General features: G+C 36.1%; 4 protein-coding genes and 1 long non-coding RNA gene across 16 annotated transcripts; 1 reads left to right on the top strand and 4 right to left on the bottom strand.

The window, feature by feature from the left end:
• On the bottom strand, nucleotides 546–4,972 carry LOC104752137 (kelch domain-containing protein 4-like). Its single transcript, XM_019230524.1, has 15 exons — nucleotides 4,753–4,972; nucleotides 3,917–4,002; nucleotides 3,420–3,481; nucleotides 3,176–3,218; nucleotides 3,001–3,081; nucleotides 2,817–2,915; nucleotides 2,512–2,617; nucleotides 2,367–2,430; nucleotides 2,128–2,170; nucleotides 1,680–1,964; nucleotides 1,428–1,589; nucleotides 1,222–1,332; nucleotides 1,020–1,088; nucleotides 865–933; nucleotides 546–748 (listed from the first exon to the last, which is right to left on the bottom strand). The coding sequence occupies exons 1-15, from the start codon at nucleotides 4,970–4,972 to the stop codon at nucleotides 647–649; spliced, it is 1,602 nt and encodes a 533-aa protein (XP_019086069.1). The 3' UTR covers nucleotides 546–646.
• On the bottom strand, nucleotides 5,068–8,833 carry LOC104752126. Of its 3 annotated transcripts, none has more exons than XM_019235253.1 (6): nucleotides 8,208–8,833; nucleotides 6,810–6,865; nucleotides 6,573–6,735; nucleotides 6,121–6,204; nucleotides 5,774–5,874; nucleotides 5,068–5,629 (listed from the first exon to the last, which is right to left on the bottom strand). In XM_019235253.1, exons 1-4 carry the CDS (start codon nucleotides 8,756–8,758, stop codon nucleotides 6,189–6,191), a joined length of 786 nt encoding a protein of 261 aa, XP_019090798.1. In that variant the 5' UTR covers nucleotides 8,759–8,833; the 3' UTR covers nucleotides 5,068–5,629; nucleotides 5,774–5,874; nucleotides 6,121–6,188. The 3 variants fall into 3 exon arrangements, with proteins under 3 accessions (XP_019090798.1, XP_019090795.1, XP_019090791.1); XM_019235250.1 differs by having other exon boundaries at nucleotides 5,068–5,591; XM_019235246.1 differs by having other exon boundaries at nucleotides 5,068–5,520.
• LOC104752116 (zinc finger MYM-type protein 1-like) lies at nucleotides 9,537–11,251 on the bottom strand. Its single transcript, XM_010474189.1, has 4 exons — nucleotides 10,419–11,251; nucleotides 10,203–10,284; nucleotides 9,903–10,121; nucleotides 9,537–9,827 (listed from the first exon to the last, which is right to left on the bottom strand). The coding sequence occupies exons 1-4, from the start codon at nucleotides 11,249–11,251 to the stop codon at nucleotides 9,537–9,539; spliced, it is 1,425 nt and encodes a 474-aa protein (XP_010472491.1).
• LOC104724963 lies at nucleotides 11,360–12,275 on the top strand. Its single transcript, XR_757813.1, has 2 exons — nucleotides 11,360–11,470; nucleotides 11,998–12,275. It is a non-coding gene; the product is annotated as an uncharacterized LOC104724963 (long non-coding RNA).
• LOC104724970 lies at nucleotides 12,498–15,621 on the bottom strand. 10 transcript variants are annotated; one of them, XM_010443570.2, is made up of 12 exons: nucleotides 15,149–15,621; nucleotides 14,873–14,957; nucleotides 14,656–14,719; nucleotides 14,476–14,534; nucleotides 14,156–14,409; nucleotides 13,941–14,000; nucleotides 13,635–13,672; nucleotides 13,383–13,459; nucleotides 13,263–13,301; nucleotides 13,027–13,195; nucleotides 12,833–12,955; nucleotides 12,498–12,717 (listed from the first exon to the last, which is right to left on the bottom strand). In XM_010443570.2, the coding sequence occupies exons 5-10, from the start codon at nucleotides 14,335–14,337 to the stop codon at nucleotides 13,109–13,111; spliced, it is 483 nt and encodes a 160-aa protein (XP_010441872.1). In that variant the 5' UTR covers nucleotides 14,338–14,409; nucleotides 14,476–14,534; nucleotides 14,656–14,719; nucleotides 14,873–14,957; nucleotides 15,149–15,621; the 3' UTR covers nucleotides 12,498–12,717; nucleotides 12,833–12,955; nucleotides 13,027–13,108. The 10 variants fall into 10 exon arrangements, with proteins under 10 accessions (XP_010441872.1, XP_010441881.1, XP_010441866.1 ...); XM_010443579.2 differs by having other exon boundaries at nucleotides 14,156–14,395; XM_010443564.2 differs by having other exon boundaries at nucleotides 14,156–14,534; nucleotides 15,149–15,384; nucleotides 15,477–15,621.

The raw sequence follows: 18,374 nt of genomic DNA, 5'->3' as shown, positions 1-18,374 counted from the left end.
AATACAGTTAAAACGTTTTTAATCCAGTATACTAGTTTCGATCCTAAATTTTTTTGTTTCTAGGCTGCTCTAAACAAATAAACATAAGAATTGGGGCTTGGGCCAATCCTAGTGACAAAATGATGAAACGATAATGAATGTCAGTTTCTGCTTTGACGTTCGCAAGACTATATATGCTTAGAATCAGAAACGGGTAAGTGAAAGCTTATGGAAATATCAATGCAAATTTTTTGGATAATTAACATGTTGATTGGTTCTCCCGCCAGCTCCCGCAAACGCTGTCTGCGGGTGGTAGCAGTTGCTAGCGATTGGTACATATCACACAAACCACTTCCAATCGTTCCAAATCGCTCCCAATCGCTTCAACCGGTAGAACTTCTACCCCCAGGGTTTCTACCTAACTAAGATGAGGCCGTTTAGTTGGTCTAAGTTAATAATAATAACTTATCTTTGCCGTTACGCCGGTCTGAGTTAGTCAAAGCTAAAATCTCATTTTTGGCTAAAATAGTCGTTGTTTATGTAGTAATACATTTAGGAATTTGCAGTTTTGACAAATGTTACAGACTTGTGGCCTCATTAAGATGAGTCTATTCAAAACTGATGTTTGACTGTAAAAAAGCGATAACTGCTGAGGCTGTTAATAACCTCATCTCTTCTTCTTTGCAATGCCGCCTCCCTTTCTAGAGCTACTACTAGCCTCAGGTCCTTCTGCTTCTTCAGCTTTTTGCTCTGCCTCAAGTATTGCCAACTGCAAATTGTACATTCAACCATTATTATCACACATCACCATAACTCTGGCCAGGCTTTACACGATTTAAAGAGAAGAAACAGTGAGAGACTGATGTCATGTGATAAAACTCTCACCTCATCTAGAATTGGTTTGAGTTCCAGATACCGAGATTCCGCTAGATCAAAACCATCCTTCCGGAGCTCCTACAATGCCAATTACATGTGAATCATATAATGTCATGACTTATGACAAGGACAGAACAATGTTGCTACAAGATGGAAGAATATACCTTGCCGGTATGTTGGGTATGCTCATAGGTAGCCATTTGCCAGTACATATTTGTGCGCTTATAGAAATCCTTCAAAGTTTCTCCAGAACCAAATGAAGTCAAATATAGCCACAGGGTAGACTCACTACAGATTCAAAGCCAACCAACGAGAGAGAGGGATAAACAAGCTATGAGAAGAAGGAAAGGCAAAACCATATAATACCTCTTCATCATCAGACTCTTCACTGTTTCCTTCATCTTCACTATCATCTTCATCCTCGTCTTCGTCCCCTTCTTCGTCATCTGAGACTTCCACCCACTCAGTTTCAGTCGCCTGTTGTAAAGACATACCAAGAAACTTATTGTCTGCACAATATTTTACCAATTAATATCAAAAGACAGAAAAATGAAGATTGGTGTCAAACAAACCGGTATGATACACTTCCACTCGTCAAGTTTGCTAAGATTGAGTGAATACAAATCATCAAGAGTAACTTCTTTATCTTTTATCTCCATCATACCACCATATATGTATAAGGTATCCTTCCCAACGACCATACAAGAATTGATACGTCCACATGGTTTTACAACCTGCAAGGAAATAAATGCAACGATTTACAAAATGACACCAATCCTCGTAACTGAAGGTACACAATGTTAATAAATTTTGCCAAAACAAACCTCCTCTGAGACTGAAACTTGAGGATCTAGTCTAGCTTTTGCTTTCTGTAGACCCTTACTTTTATCAGACTCAGCATTAGATCTATTTCCATCAACAGTTAGACCTGCTGCCATACGTTCAGATATCACATCCGAGGAGCCTACTCCATCGCTTTGCACAATCATGGCCGATGAGCCTACTCCATCGCTTTGCTCAATCATGGCCGATGATTCATCTTCTTCTGCTGAATCCATCTCATCATCATTATTAGATGCCACAGGTTTTGCCTCTATACTCTTCTTTGCCTGTAAAAAACGAAGATCAGTTTTCTACTTATTTGAAACGTCTTAACCATAAGGCTCCCACGGGATAAAAGTTGAACAATGGATGCAAAAGAAACACTAGCTGGTTTTTGTCTGTACAGGTAAATACAGCACGCAGCAAAAACTATAGTAGATGCAGTCATACCTTATCTTTTGATGATTTTTCTTTTCGTAACTCTATTGGGTACCTGAACTCCACAGAAACTGATAGTCAGTGATACAAAATGAAAAACTAACGAACCTCAACATATTTTTAAGAACTAAGCATCTCAAAATAGCTAAAACTTTTACAACCTTCAGGAGCAAAATTTAAATAGCAAAAAGTACATTTGAGAAAAAACTTCATAGTTTCCATGCTCATAATGACATCAATTGAATTCTTACCAGCGACGATTATCTAACTGGAAGCCATAGAGTTCATTTAAGAATAAACTCATCATTACATCACCTGCCAAACAATTACAGAGGTCAATAATTCAACTTCTAGATTCTGATATACAAAAATGACACTAGGAAACCATTTCCTGACCTTCCATTTCCATGTCCACGACACCCCCAAACAGCAAAGCACGCTTTTTGTGGACACATACCGAAAATCCAGCACGGGAGCTAGGAGGCATCCCAATTTTCTTCACCTAAGTACAGCAAGAATCATTACATTACAACGAAAGATAATAGTTAAAACAACTGGGTTGTTAAAACTTCTAATTGATAGAAATTACAAAACATAAATGAACTACTAAGTGTTGGTATTAATCTTCCGGTGATACTAGTTTTATCATGTAAAGAGTATAAGAAGTAACTCGAAAAGTGATGCCATCTAGAGTTACATACTTTGTTCCATTCCCAAGACCACAAATCTGCATGAACAATTCCTTTCTCAGAGCTCTTCTCGGATGAGACTTCTTTTGAATAACCACCATATAAGTATATCTGCAGCATGAAAGGATTTCCTATAAATAACTGTTTATGCTTGGACTTGAAGAATATGATATAGACATGTGAACTGTAAACTGACCTCATCTTGATAAACAAAAAACTGGAAGCCGCTTCTAGCTGTAGGCCACGTGGCACCAGGCTTAGGTTTTATTTCTTGCCACTATCAAAGAGACACCAAAAATATTCACTAAAAGGTGTAGAAAGTTCCAGAGAGCTAAGAATTGAAATGGGATGGAAACGGAAGGTAGGTTTACCTTGTATTGGTCCAGGTCAAACACATAGAGATCATTGTAATACCTGCCAACGAGAAGTGGATAGCAGAGATCAACTTATCAAAATGTTATATCAAATTAAAGCTTAGAGAAAACATATGTTCAATCACATTAATGTCCTAATTCAGTTGGAGCTACTAGAAGAGGTTTACATGGTCTATTCTCTATTATTAAGAGATGGCATTAAGATCCTGATATATTTCTAACCGAATGAGTAAATTACTACCTTACTTCACGTAGAGTGTCATAGAAGCCACCAAAAATTATAATCTTGTGTTTGTATAATACCTGGAAAATAAAGTAAGATGTAAGAAAAGCAAGATAAGAACTTAATGGGCTGGTTACTAGAAGGGAGGCAAGAATTGATTGACTATGAAATTACAATTTTACTAAGCAGACAACTCAACACAGCAGAACACAAACTGCTATCTATTCCTCACAGAAGCTAAGTTTGGAAATTAAGCAGCACACAGGTGACAACTTTTCCAGATTCCCACCCTTGATGTATACAAAATGTGAACAATATCTACAGTCTTTTATTATCTAATACTAGTCTCAGTGCTTGTTAATTCGACGTACTGCCAAAGTCTGGATATTGCTGTTTCAGCTAGAAGGAGAGTAGTTTATTCAAAGTCCGACTCTATATATTTATTCCAGCAGTATGTTAGCAACAAGCATTGTTTAGTTTTAAGGCACATTGGTCAGGATACATCAAAGACTTACCATACGATGACCAGAACGTGGACTAGAACATCCCTTCAAATTTAACTGTTCCCACTGGTTAGTTTCACGTCCAGCATCCAAAAGTCCTATAAAGTAAACTCAAGGTTAAACGATGAGTAAAAAGAGATAGTAATAGACTGGCAAAACACAGCAATATACTACTAAACTAAACCCAAGTCACTAGATGCAAAGCAATGTACGTTCGGGTAGAAACAGTGCCAGCTTAACTAGGTGGGCGGGCAGTGCGACCGCCCCGGGTACATAAATTAAATGGACATATACGTATAAGAAAAGGGGCACAAAAAAAATTTGTAAGTTAAAAAGGCACAAAAAAAACTAGAAAGGGGCACAAAAAAAAATCTGTAAGCTAAAAGATACACAACAAAAAAACTTTGTAAGCTAAAAAGGGGCGCAAAAAAAAAATTTGTAAATTAAAGAGGCACACAAAAAAAAACTTTTTAAGCTAGAAAGAGGCACAAGAAAAGAAATTTATAAGCTAGAAAGTGGCACAAAAAAAATCATATGAACCAAAGAGACCTAAAAGAAAACAGTAAATTTTTCTATAGATTAAAGGGTATTTTTTTTTAGTTTGCCCAGGGGTATGTAATATGTTTAAGCCGGCACTGGGTAGAAAGTCTAGAATCACTTACATCTAATGACTTGCTTTGCAGATTGAGCCAAATGCTCTAACTTATCAAGCACATATGAAGCAGCTAATAATAAGAGGTCAGCATTGTCGCCTATACAGAACATACATACTACAGCCAATGTAAGTCGTGATTCTCATCATATTGACAATAGCAAAATGAATTAAGACTTTCAAAACGCATGCTAACTTATCAAGCCAGAGCCCTTTGGAAATTTTTTGGAATTCTGAAGCAGAATAAGAGAATGAAGAAGAATTCTCTGGTTATCTACTTGAATTTCGATTAGGAAACTCCCTTGATCCATAACAACTGCAACAGCTAATCCAGCTAAAACATCTGAATCTGGGTTCTGTTGACTAAGATATATTCCACTAGGGTTGGAGACCACTTCAAGTCTTGAAAGTGACATTTCAAAAACTCCAAGCTGACGGAGATAGCCATGATTTATTCAATAATACTCGAAATAAAATTATGTGTACAGATAACAAGCAAACTCGAACCACGTAAAGAATAAAGGCATACTATCAGGGATTTCTTCACCCTGAATTTTTTACGTAAAATACATGTAACAAATCATCTTCTGTTATATTTTCTAACAAATTAAGCTCATAAAATTGCTCTAGTCTAGAAAAAAAGTTATCCAGCTAATAGAAACAAACCCAAAGTATTCAGTTAGAACTACAGAGCGCCACTTATTGAAGAGGATATCCTGATTGCATATCTAAAGACAACAGAAAATACAAAAGCACCTCCAAGTACAAGACCACATCTACTATGTGCTCCAAAACAATATCTCCCGCTTTCGTAACCTGTCCAACCTAAAACAGAAAGTGACGTGCATAAAAGATCTGATCCAGATCAAACACCAGATATTGAAGGAAGGAATTGGAAGGATGGTGCTTCTGGGACATTAGATTTCTTAGCAAAACGCCACAGGGTGGATGTGCACTCTTGAACCTGCCACCATCAGAGATTTCCAAGAAAGTATCCTTTTCAGCAGATTAAAAGATGAGATACGGGAAAAGCATCTGCGAAGAAAAAGAGAATGCTCGAGCCCCGTCTTCCTCTTAACACATAAAAAATTCCTCTTAAAACATAAATTAAAGGATGTGGGATTCCATGGAACATGGGAAGCAACAAAAAGCAGCTATGGCATAACTTCTTGCTCATAGTAAGAGACTAAGCGAATAGAGGAGGAAAACTTTTATACCTGTGTGAGACCACCAGCACTGCCAGTCACTTCTTTTAGGTAAACTGTTTGAATTGAGTCAATGCTCGGGGAGATAGCCGATGAGCTTTGTTTAGAATGTCCTGAAATAAATCACAACAAACGATGTGCTTCAGGTACCTGATCGAAAAATAGACTTGAGAATTTCACAAAGCATGGATTTGGTGTTTGACGTGTAAACATGAGGAGAATTAATTAGGGGATACAGTTAGGCACAAAATAGGAATGAATATGCAGCTGTCCATTGCTTAGGTGTTTAAAGAAGTATTGAAATATGACTTCTGTTCGATTAAGATAATAAGAATGTTAATTCACATAAAATAGTATACCTAAAGATCAGAGCTCGAAAACAGGTAGAGCTCTTCAGTTTGAATTTTCATCCTGTCAGCCCGACTTCCTATTTGCTCCACACTCTGCGGCGAAAAAGAGAAGATCTTATGAAGAATGTCTAATCAGTCAACATAATGCGTGGGATCAGAACAAACTAAAAGTACCATATCTCTAACAATAAAGAGAAAACGCGAGAAAAAAAACAGCCAACATTTTTTTGCAGTGAAAGTCCAACTGCACAAAATAAAGCTACTACAATTACTTCGCTGCATCTTAAACATTTGCATGAAGATCATTCAGACCATCTTAAGCAGCATGGTTTGAAAAAGGAACAGCCACAGAGAATTACACAATCCACAAGTTTGATCAGAAACCCGGTGTGAGGAAGACAAGGAAAGACAAGCAGGAGAAACTGAAACTTTGAGAAAAATAGAACATGCCTAGGACAAACCTCTTCACCAGAGATATACAAGACTGGTGCTGGTTCGGCCACTTCACTCCCTCCAGCAAACATTTGCAAAGGGGAAGACAACTAATTAAAGCACATCTCCTAACCTGCAATAACAAGGTACTCTTGCCAATACCAGGGTCACCACCAATCAAAATCAGAGAACCTACAAAACAGCACCATAGTGAGTCAACAGTAAAGACAGAACGAATTATAAAAATCATGAAGACAGCATAAAACCTGGGGCAAGGCCACCACCAAGCACCCTGGAAACTTCATTCCCAAAAAGTCCAGGCCTAAACATAAACATCGCAAGAAATGATATCTCCAACAACAAGAATATCTACTCAGATTGTAACAAAAACAAACTTATGTAAGCTAAACCATTCTAACGAGTGAACTTAAAAGCAACAAAAATTAGCACTTTTTAATAGCATATACATACAGAGAAAATCGCCATTGCTGCTGAGTAATACCACGAATAACATCAGTCAATCGATTCGGCTGCACCCCTGCTTGGTCAGGTAACCAAGACAAACCAGTACCCTCCTGAAGACCAGAGCCAGTAGCTTTGCTACTACTAGCACTACTTAAATGAGAAGCATCAGAGAAACGTTTCATAGTCCCAACCTTGTGACAAGCACGACAACTCCCCCTCCATTGCCCTCCAGAATGACCACAGCTCTCACAAACCCAAACAGTTTTCGATTTGCCTTTCTTCGATTTGTTCATAACAACTTCCCCTGGATCCCATCCCCGAGTAGTTGAACCGGCTTTTCTCGATTTCTCATCGGAGAATCCAATTGTGGTGCTCGAACTCGCGTCCTGATTAGAGGAGGGAAGGTCGAAAACGGAGGTAACGGGGGATAACAGAGATCCAAAGGAATTCTCAGATTTCTAAAAATCGTCTTTAGCAAAATCCTTTGAAGCAAACTCAAAAGGTACTAAACCAAGAAAAGAAAAAAACAGAAGCTTTTTGAGTTTTTAAAGCTAATTTGTAAGGAAGGAAACAGAAGCAGTTAGCAAAACATCAAACACTTAAATTCATCACAACAACAAAACCCATCTCAACATCAACAAAATTGATCTGAATTTCAACAAAACCAAGATCAAGTCTTCAAACTTCCTGCAAAATAAAAAGGACTACTAAAGCGTTCTAGTAAAGACAAGAAGAGTGTATTCCATCATTCCATTATATTAATGGGCACAAGACATCAATAATGATTAACTTAATTGTATTCAAAAACCGTAGACACTTGAAAAGAGAGAGAGAAAAACAAACAACGAAACCAAATCCACACAAGACAAAAGTAACTTGGGATATTTATCTTGTCGATAGTCAATCAAGACAAGAAACCTTCCTCAGTGGTGGTGGACTAGCTACTAGGATCTTAGTCAGGGATGAGAGCTTTAGTATAATGGCGTGGGCGGCATACATGATGCTCCTCAGCTACTTCTCCAATGTAAAAGCCATACCCACCATGGGCAGTCAAGCATCCAGTACGGTCATTGAAGGCTCTTCTAACTATAACCTTACGTACAACATGTTCACCAATCTCACCATAGATCAGACAGACGCTACTTAACTGATTACTAACTAGGTAATTGCAAAAGTGAAAAATACTAGGGTGTACGTACCTCGTAAAATCGTTGAGTATCATTGAAATCTGACGGCCAACAAGGCAATTGGACTTTATCATCATCCACCATTCCAGAACAACGAAGGAGGTCTGTCGGGGTCCCTTGAGGCTTAGCAATAAGCACGACAAATTCAAACTGCAACGGTCACTGCTACCTTCAGCAACTCCAACCTCAAGTGTAACGAGTGAAGCAGGATCAATGCTTGCTGGATCGCAAGCAGCCAAAGTAATGTAGTAACTGGCCTGACAATTCATTGTCTTGTTGAACTTCTTTAGGTGGTGGAGCTGCAAATTTGTCCCATGGGACATGTTGTAACGATCAAGCCCCAATCTAGCATAACGCTTAACCAAGACAGGATGAGGATAATTAATATCACAGTAGAAAGGCATCAATCCAGTTGTACCTTGTGGTACTGAGATTTCCTCCAAATCAAAAAACCCAGCTTCTCTCACTTGTTCCCAATAGTCCATCTGCCCACGACACCAAGAGTCCATCTGCCCACGGAAAGACTCGGCAGTCGGAGATTCTAAACGAAACGGAGACGTCATCTTCTCCGATCGACGATTTGTGAATGCTTTTCCTTTTCTTCTTTTTCTTTTTTTTTTTTCCTTTATTTAGGTTTACGGCTAAATTAGTTTAGGTCGATGGTTGGTTTTTTTATATATGAGACCCTCTTAAAACGTCGGTGGTTTGTGATGCTTTTGGCCCAATGGGCTATTTTATCGGTTTGTTGATATATGTTAATTCCTGTTGTAGAATTCATGACGCTCAACTTCTCTATGCAGGTTTGCGTTGTTTTTTTTTTTTTTTTTTTTTTTTTTTTTTTTTTGTTGTTTTTGTTAATACGACCAACATTTGCTTCTTTCTTGGACTTAGAAAATGCATCATTTGTGGTGTGGATCGGATCAATTGCCTTTCACGTTAAAAGTGCACAAAAGTTCTATTTATTTCCCAGTGTGTACCCTAATATCTATTGGACTTCTTATAGGCAATTGATCATATCATCAATCCCATTTGCCATTCCCCCACTTTCACGAGCACCAGTTAGCAATTAAAATTGAGATCGTTTTTGCTAGTTTTATGGCTATACCTCAAATATTGCTTTTGGATGATTTTTGCTAGTACATGCATGCTATCATCTAAGCCTCTTCCAAGTCTGGGTCTAACACTGTTTATATGCAGGGCCGGCCCAACAAAATATGTGGTCCAAAGCGAAGAAAAAAATGTGGCCTCTTTATAAAAAAAAAATTGTTGCCAAAAAAAGAAAAACTGAATCCAAAAAACAAAACTAAATCCAAAACCAAAAAAAACCTTTAAAGTAACCACTTAATCTCTTTTAAATATAAGTCTCCTTGAATTTTTTGCTGCAAAATCGTTCATCAGAGTTTCATAGTCTATTTCTTCAACCATAGCTCTCTCGATCGATAATAAGGCTAATCCGCTCAATCTTTCTTGTGACATAGTGGATTGCATATAATTTTTTATAAGCTTGAGTTTGGAGAAACTTCTTTCAGCAAACAGATCGCTCCCATCTATGTCTGAATGTTCACCATTCTTTAGACAATCCTCAAGGTTCATACATGATTCTCTCAAATCTTCATCACCTGCTGATATTAGCTTTTTCAGATCAAACAAAAAACCAAAAGTTTTTTCATAACTTTGGAATTGTTCAAATCTTGACTCAAGAGAAACCAAAGCTTGATCTATAAGGGCGATGAAATAATCAACTCTGAAACTTTCCTCCGGTGGTAGTTCAATATTTTCGTCAACTTTTTTAGGATCTTCACCAAACTGCTTTTTTCTTCTTAAGAAACGCTTCCTTTTCTCAGGAAACTTGGCTTCAATCTCCATAGCTTCAGCAATTTTGGTAGCTTCAGATTTTGCTAAATCAAAACCACTTTCTCGATACTTCTGAAAAAATGAAATCAACCCTTTTAGCTGTTCAATCGCGGTGTTGATATTAATGTTTTCTGACTGAAGGAGCTTGCTTACGGCGTTGACAGCAGATAGAAGTTCATACTCCCTCTGTTCTAATTTAGTTGTGCTTCTAGGATTTAATATTCCAATCTTATCCCTGCTGTTTTAAAGTTTCAACCAATGAAAAAATTATAAAATATATTAATGAAGGGCAAAACATAAAATTTAATAGTTTCCTTAATTTGTGTGCAAAAACCTTAAACGACAGTTAAACTAGAACGGAGGGAGTACCAAATAACCATGCCAAACAAAAATTCAAAATTTCCAATACCATGTGTCTCACTCAGTGCAAGAGATTCAGCTTCGCTTCGTGTTTTTGGATCATCAAAGTCTTCTACCAATAAAAGTAAAGCCTCTCTTATTGCTGGAGCTTGAAATCGTATTGCTTTGACACTTTCAACACGGCTCTCCCAACGAGTTTGAGATAAATATTTAAGTGTTAAACCTTCTACCATCTGTTTAAATACCTCCCACCTGTTTGTTGAAGATGAAAACAGACAATATACTCGTTGGATAATTCCAAAAAATGACACAGCCTTTTCTGAAGAAGAAGCTATATCACAAAGCACAAGATTCAAGCTATGGCAACCACATGGTGTGAAAAATGCCCTTGGATTAATCTCAAGCAACCTCTTCTGCACTCCTTTATTTTTTCCTTTCATATTAGACCCATTGTCGTAACCTTGACCTCTCACATTATCAATGTCCAACCCTAGACTAATTAATGCATCTTGAAGAGTAGAGAAAAGTCCTCCTCCAGTTTTATCATCCACTTTCAAGAATGTCAAAAAGAATTCTTCAATCCTAGTTGACATTGAAGTTACATCCACACATCGAATAATCAGAGTCATCTGTTCTTTGTGACTAATATCTGGAGTACAATCAAGAATCACTGAAAAATATTTTGAAGCTTGAATCTTCTTTATGATCTTAAGTTTGATATCATTGGCCAACAGTTCTATCAACTCATTCTGTATCCTATGACTAAGATAATGAGAATATATTTCTTTTTCTTCAACTCGTCTGACATGTTCTCTCATAACTGGATCAAACTCTGCAATCATTTCTATGAAACTCAAAAATTTCCCATTATTTTCTTCTCCAACCTTATCACTATCTCCTCGAAATGCCAAATTATTTTTTGCAAGTGTTTTCACCAGTGCAACAATTCTCAATAAAACTTCTCTCCAATGACTCTTCTCTCTATTTATCTCCGCCTGAGCATACTTATCAATCGTTTGATTTTTTTGTAGTCTTACTTCTAACTCTGTCCAACGAGTCATGTAAGTAATGTGATCATGACTACTTTCATGTTCTTTAAGTCTCCTTGAGAGATTTCTCCAGTCGCTATATCCAGTGGTCCCTAACTGGATAGCTTTTTTGTCTTGTTTAAATAACTTGCAACAAAAGCAAAAAGCTTTATCTAAAGATTTTGAGTAAATCAACCATCTTCAGTACATGCAAAGAGTTACGTTGCACGTGTCTTTTGTTAATGAATCATATGTTTACCCTTTTTATTCTCGTTTTGTCCTTCTCGATGTTATGGCTCACTAAACACTTCTCTTGAAGACCGTTTTTTTCTTTGAGTATTTCCTCTGGTTAATTCTTGTCATCAGCCTTCCAGTGCGTTATGCTAGAGTTAGTAACAAGATGATATACCCAGTACTGGATATACCATTTTGCATCTTGAATCACCCGAATTGTTCATGTTGATGAAGAAGTCCAAAGTGATAGATAGACCTTTGTTGTTTGTTTTTCCATCCTTCTTTCGGTTCCTTACTCTTAATCCATCTTGTGATTCCAAATGCAGAACACACGCACACAATATCCCATGGCTGCCTTTGCAACGGCAGAAGCATGTGACAGCAACGCAGAACTAATATCAAATGGAGACCTACGACATCTAAGATCTATGGCCAAAGGAGATGCTTCTCAGGACCAATCGTGACTCTGTTGGTCTCTTCCAGATATTAAATGGTGTTTTGCTATGTATGAGGATTTTTGGGGGTTCAGGCTCATGTTTTGAGGCCAATCCCTCTTTGTACCATGATTTTATTGTTACGGTTTGGATTCGTTGGAGTTTCTTTTGTTTTGTTTTCCAAAGTTATACTTGACGCTATTACAAACAGAGTTATACTTGACGATTTATGATGATGTTTGTTTACTGTTGTTGGGAAAAAAAACTCTTCAATATGATAAGATGTCATGTGATATTTCTTCTTCTTCGGCTTATCATATCTCTAAATTATGGCATGGCATTGTTGCTACTTACTCTTTTCCTTTGCTTTTTTTTTTCTTTTTCGAAAAGTCTCAAGAAAAAAAAGTCTGGTTTTGCAATCAAAGAAGTGGGAAACAGAGAACAAAAAATATCCGGGCCCAAAAGACAATTTTTTACCAGCTAATAATAAAGTTTGTTGTATATTTGCCCTAAAATATCCACCCTCCTCTCTTTGAGTTTCAGTTTTTTGAAGTGTGCCGATGATTAGAAGACTTCGTGAGCCTTCCCCAAGTACTTGTTTATAAACGAGGACTGCGCACACAAGACCATCAAAGCAAGCATATCAAATTTTGGCTAATATGCAAAGTTCCATTGAGAAAGTGTGGGAGAAATACGGGAGACTGTAATTGTGTTGTAGTAGTAGTACCTTGTTAATTCCTGCAACGTCTGGTGAAGGCAATGGATAAAACTTGTACAACTTCATTTCTTTGTAGGCCTCTTTTGTTTCTTCGCTCATTCCTTCCTTTGCCTTCTCTCGGGCTTGTTTCACCTGCAATTGTACGTATAAGCATTTTTTATATGAGCGTCCTTTTTATGCTGGAGAGTATTAACACTTAATACCTCTTCATAAGCTGTCTTAGCTTTGTCACTTTGCCCTTTCACATATGGGTGAGTGATTTAGAGATAACCCCTCAAACGCTTTTCATAAAACTTCCTTGCTTTTTACATTGAACTCATCCTTTTGGTCCATGAGTAACGTCTCCTTCTTAATCAGATCGTCGGTTAATTCCTGAAATTATCGAGATGAGAAGTAATTCAAGTATGTTATCGAATTGGAAAAGTAAGAAGATAAGCACCTCAAGGTTGTTTACAGCCCAGTCATATTCACATACAACCTGCACAAAAGAAGAAAGTACGCTTTGATCCAAATATGAAAATGCCAAATTTTAGGAAAAGACCAAAAAAAAAAAACGTACTGGTGGCTCAGAAGGGAACGTTATTTGAACCACAGTGCTCTGCTCAGTTTCATTTTCCTTAAATGGGTTGTCAATATCTGCAAATCAAAGTAAAACAGTAATGTTTAGAGTTTGATGTTGGACTCCAGGAAAAACAAACAAACGAGATAACAACAATGTCTAAGGAAAACATATTTAAGCAAACAAAGACATGGTGCTGAGGATCGATCTATCATCAACAATAACCAGCTATGCATCAAAATTTAAGCTTACAAGGAAAATAGTAGTTGAACTTTTTAACGTGATCAGACCTGCAAAGACCATATACAAGGCTAGACTGATTAGACCAAATTCTACGCTCTATGTTACTGGATGTCAAAATGGTAAACAGGCGAATAATGTAAAGTGGTGCATCACACTTTCACATAAAGTTGTGTGTGTAGCCATGCTTTCAAAAACATATGTAATGTAACTAACAAAATCACTCTACAAAGCAAATGAACAAAATAACACGTCCCCCGACTTTCATGGTAAATTGGTAATTGGCTATTGAGAGAAAAATGATAACACATACTTTACCTTCTCTGCGTACAGCCCAAGATAAAAATTTGAGAGTCCATTTTATCAACTTGTCTATCCCTGCAGAAGAACGAAAGCAAATGAAATTAGCAACACCCAATTTATAAACATCAAAAATAAGAATAGTGGCACACAAACATACTATATATCTGTCTCTCTTCTCATTGACCAAGACCCTCCAATGGAAAATATGTGCAGTGGGTGTCTAAACGTACCCTTTTCCAAATGGGATGTAAGGAACCCAATCCAATTTCATATCTTTCATTGGAATTATTTCCTCAACCTCTCCTTGAACCGATGCAACTACTATCTTATCAGACGGGGGAATGGTTGATTCAATCTGTAAACAGATAACAAACAATTCGGTACAGATCACAATGCTTGCCCATTTGATCATGTATGTTTGTGTGCCATGTTTGCCCAAGGAACAGTGTGGTCATGTTTGCCCAAGGAACCTAAAATCACAATGCTGAAGTAATATATTATGAAGAATCAAGTAACATGATAGAACATGAGAAGAAAACCAAAAGCTTACACAAACGACAGTAGGAACAATGACAGTCTTGTTTTCATTTTTGTGAGGGACTAATAGAGCTGAAGTGATAAGATAAGAGTAAATCAGAAGGGGAAGAAAGAGAGAGAGATGCACATTGCAGAACCAGTTGGACTTTCAAGCAAATCAGACAAATAGATAAATGTCAGCTTAAAAACTTACACTCAGTGCAACCAAAAACATAGACTTTCTTCCCGTTGAGCTTTCCACCTTCCTCCAGAGCGTCCTGCAATTCAAAGCAAAAGAGTACTTCTTAAGAAACTGGTTAAGCTAAAAAGAAAAAGAAAAACAATATGAAACGGTATGATTGAAGCCTGCAGCCTGTTGATCCCACCGTATTCGACAGAGCATAAACAACAAACACAATATTCATTTGAACCTTGTATAGACAAGCTCGAAAGCCAGTGTCAAGGCCAAAACTTCTCGAAACCAAATACCTCTGTTACCACCTTCCACAGATCCCCCTGAAATACACACACCAAACATTAAAATTATCTTACTACTGGATAAATCACAGGTCTGGAAATCTAGCTAGAACTCTAGACCTATCTCTGTTACGGTGTTTAATGATCGTACTAGCCCCAAATATGAACTGAATTCAAACTCAAAATCTTAAGCCGAATTCGAGATTACAAACAAGAAGATGATAGCATACCAGATTACGCTTATCCTTGCAGTACTCAGGTTTAGCTTCTTAAAGTTGCTTTTGAGAAGAGGAACGGGTTGCACCAAGATGTGCACTTTTGCTAATTTAATGTTTTGCTGCCTCAGGTGTCCAGACTTTAATACTCTTACGGATTTGCATTTTTACTTTAAAGTTTGGACACCTGAGGCAGCGAAACATGAAATTATCATCTCTACATCTCCAGTAATCATCTTCCTAGTGTTCAACTAGGAGAAGAGACTAATCATGCTGCTACTCCTATGAAAGAAACCGAGAGAGTTTGAGATTTTAATAGCTAGGATTCGGGAGAGATTTGTACCTCATCTCCTCTTCTTGAGATTTCATCTTCAGATTTCACGAAAAAAAGCAAACAAACCCAAAAAAAAACAATTTAGGGTTTAATGGGGTGGGGTGGGGGGGGAGGGCGATTTTTGGGGAAATAAACGCAAAAATAAATCTTCTGAGTTTTGTTTTGTACACTCAAGCTCAGACGACGTTGCCGTTTTATTTATGAGACCTCTTAAAACGTCGGTGGTTTGTGATGCTTTTGACCCAATGGGCTATTTTACCGGTTTGTTGATATATGTTACTCAAAATAAAATCAAGACATTTATGATTTTGGTTTATTCGGTTAAAACGGTTCCGTTTTTGGTTTTTAAAAAATTCTAAATCGAAATTATCTAATACTATTGTTTGGTTTGGATATCGGCTACTTCCGATATTCGTATCTTCACCGAGACAAACCTATTCTTTTTTTTAGTTAAATTTTGGTTTAAATTCAGTTAATACAGTTAAAACGTTCTTCATCCAGTATACTAGTTTCGATCCTAAATATTTTTGCTTCTAGGCTGCTCTAAAAAGAAAAACATATGAATTGGGGGCGGCTTGTGCCAATGAAAAAATGATGAAACGATAATGAACGTCACTTTCTGCTTTGACGTTCGCAAGACTACAGATGCTTAGAATCAAAAACGGGTAAGCGAAAGCTTATGGAAATATCAATGTAAATTTTTTGGATAATTAAGGCCATGAATGATCAAAAAACTGAATTTTACACCATTCACAAAAAATTAACGTAAACTTTGTTTTTTAAGAAAGATAAAAGAAAAAATCTGTTTGCATTTTTTCAAAAAAAAAAATTTAACTCATGGACTGCAGTTATGTTATTATTCACCAGTTAGCCAGCAGTTTTGTTTCCAATTATATACTGGATAAAACCAATTTTCTGTTTATTTTTTTTTAAATAATGAGTTAGTAATCAATATACTTTTTTTTTGAATTGTTAATACTTCTCACAGATAGTTTAATTTTTAGATGTGTTTTTTAAAGATAATAATTACTTCATTAATTTTTCATACGTTATAAAATAATGAGTTTTATGAAAAAAACAGATTTAAAGAAAACAGAACAATTTTAGTCAAATTGAAAATTTCATTTTATTTTTTAATTCAATAATATTTGCTATATATGACACTTATATTTCAAAAAATCACATATACAAAGAAATCATTAAAAAAAATTTCTATACTATTTTTTATGTACTATTATACTTATCTTTTTGCTTTGACGTTCACAAGACTAAAGCTGCTTAGAATCAGAAACAGGTACGCAAAAGCGTATCAAAATATCAAAGTAAATTTTTGGGATAAAATTTTGTCCCAAAACAGACTAAAACCGACAAAACATTGCTTAGAAGCAGTAAACAACTTTGTTAATGTTTCTATGGTCAAAATGTGTCACAATCCAATGCATTTGACTAACTATAAGAGTTAGAGATAGATTAGAAGTGTTTATGCAATACATATACCCATTTCGTCCCAAAACAGGTAAGGTCATAAATGGTGAAATTACAAGTGCGGATTTCTAAGTGTGGTATTCAAAAGACTGATTTTCACATCATTCACAAAAAATTAACGTAATTTGCATTTTTAAGAGAAAAATTTGCATTTTTTAAAGGAGAAATTTAACTCACGGACCGCATTTGTGTTATTATTCACCGATTAGCCAGCGGTTTTGTTTCCAAGCTACTTACTGGAGAAAAAAAAATTTCCTGTTTATTTTTATTTTAATAATGAGTTAGTAATCAACATACTTTTTTGAATTGCTAATACTTCTCACAGATAATTTAATTTTTAATTGTGTCTTTTATAAAGACAATAATTACTTCATTAATTTTTCATAAGTTATAAAATAATGAGTTTTTATGAAAAACAGATTTTTTAAATAAAAAAAAAATCAAATTGAATATTTCACTTTATTTTTTAATTCACTAATATTTGCTATATATTATACTTATCTTTCAAACAATCACATATACAAAGAAATCATAAAAAATTTCTTATACTATTTTCTTATGTACTAATAGTTTAATTAATCTATATTTTCTTAATTCAAAATTTGATTTCAATAATAGGGTATATATTTCATTTTTAAGAAACGGAGATTAGAAATTATATTGAAACTGATGATAAACTGTTATTTTGTGTTGATGTTTTGATTTGATTTTTTTTTGTTTCTATGTTTGTCTCATTCTAAAATCTAGTTATTCTTTTTTTGGATAAACATTGTGGGTTCATGCCTGCCTCAAAAAATGGGGTTTTCACATTTTAAACTGGCTAGTTTGGTATGTGGGAACTGTTTTGAAGCTAGGATGTGGGGGATTATTATGATTGGAAGTGATAAGAAAGTGATTGATGTTGTTCTTGCGCTGTCAACGGTTTGGCTTAGTGTAGCATTGAATTCCTAAAGATATTGCGGTTGTGGATGTTCAGGGAAATGGGTTAACATACAGTGGCCAAGTGTGAGAATGAGCAGCAAGAGCTTGTGCGGTTAGCACAAATACTTTTTGATACAAAGATGCCAGCTGGTGAGACAGTTTTGCAACCTTTCTCAGATGACTCTTCAATTAAAAAGATCGCTGTTGAGGTAAGTAAAGCACCATAGATGTTGACTACGTAAAACAAGTTGTGTATGTGTTATATTTCCACAGGTAATAATAAATACCAAACTAACTTGAAAGTGTTCTTTGGTGGTAGACATTTCCAGAGGAACTGTTCTCTGTACTCCGAACAGTAGTTCTGTACTATTTTCTTATGTACCATAGATGTTGACTAAGTAAAAAAAAGAGTTGTGTGTTCTGTTCTACAGGTTATAAATAATACCAACCTAACTTGAAAGTGTTTATTGGTGGTAGGCATTTTCAAAGTGATTCCTATAC

The sequence above is a fragment of the Camelina sativa genome, chromosome 2 (assembly GCF_000633955.1).
Source record: "Camelina sativa cultivar DH55 chromosome 2, Cs, whole genome shotgun sequence".
Lineage (NCBI taxonomy): Eukaryota > Viridiplantae > Streptophyta > Magnoliopsida > Brassicales > Brassicaceae > Camelina > Camelina sativa.
Note: the sequence above shows the minus strand (reverse complement) of the source record. Positions and strands in the feature narration are given on the sequence as shown.

Excerpts from the sequence above, each read along its gene's own strand:
- LOC104752126 (XM_019235253.1), bottom strand. The coding sequence starts at position 8,758 with ATGACGTCTCCGTTTCGTTTAGAATCTCCGACTGCCGAGTCTTTCCGT. Across the intron at positions 6,866-8,207 it reads ATACTCAACGATTTTACGAG|GCCTGGACTTTTTGGGAATG; the intron begins GTACGTACACCC and ends GTTTATGTTTAG. Across the intron at positions 6,736-6,809 it reads TGGTGGTGGCCTTGCCCCAG|GTTCTCTGATTTTGATTGGT; the intron begins GTTTTATGCTGT and ends GCTGTTTTGTAG.
- LOC104752137 (XM_019230524.1), bottom strand. The coding sequence starts at position 4,972 with ATGTCACTTTCAAGACTTGAAGTGGTCTCCAACCCTAGTGGAATATAT. Across the intron at positions 2,916-3,000 it reads TTTTTGTTTATCAAGATGAG|ATATACTTATATGGTGGTTA; the intron begins GTCAGTTTACAG and ends TTCATGCTGCAG. Across the intron at positions 2,171-2,366 it reads CAGTTAGATAATCGTCGCTG|GTACCCAATAGAGTTACGAA; the intron begins GTAAGAATTCAA and ends TGTGGAGTTCAG.
- LOC104724970 (XM_010443570.2), bottom strand. The coding sequence starts at position 14,337 with ATGATCAAATGGGCAAGCATTGTGATCTGTACCGAATTGTTTGTTATC. Across the intron at positions 13,302-13,382 it reads CGTTCCCTTCTGAGCCACCA|GTTGTATGTGAATATGACTG; the intron begins GTACGTTTTTTT and ends TCTTTTGTGCAG. Across the intron at positions 13,196-13,262 it reads GGGCTGTAAACAACCTTGAG|GAATTAACCGACGATCTGAT; the intron begins GTGCTTATCTTC and ends CGATAATTTCAG.
- LOC104752116 (XM_010474189.1), bottom strand. The coding sequence starts at position 11,251 with ATGATTGCAGAGTTTGATCCAGTTATGAGAGAACATGTCAGACGAGTT. Across the intron at positions 10,285-10,418 it reads TTGTTTGGCATGGTTATTTG|GGATAAGATTGGAATATTAA; the intron begins GTACTCCCTCCG and ends TTAAAACAGCAG. Across the intron at positions 9,828-9,902 it reads CCCTTATAGATCAAGCTTTG|CTAATATCAGCAGGTGATGA; the intron begins GTTTCTCTTGAG and ends GATCTGAAAAAG.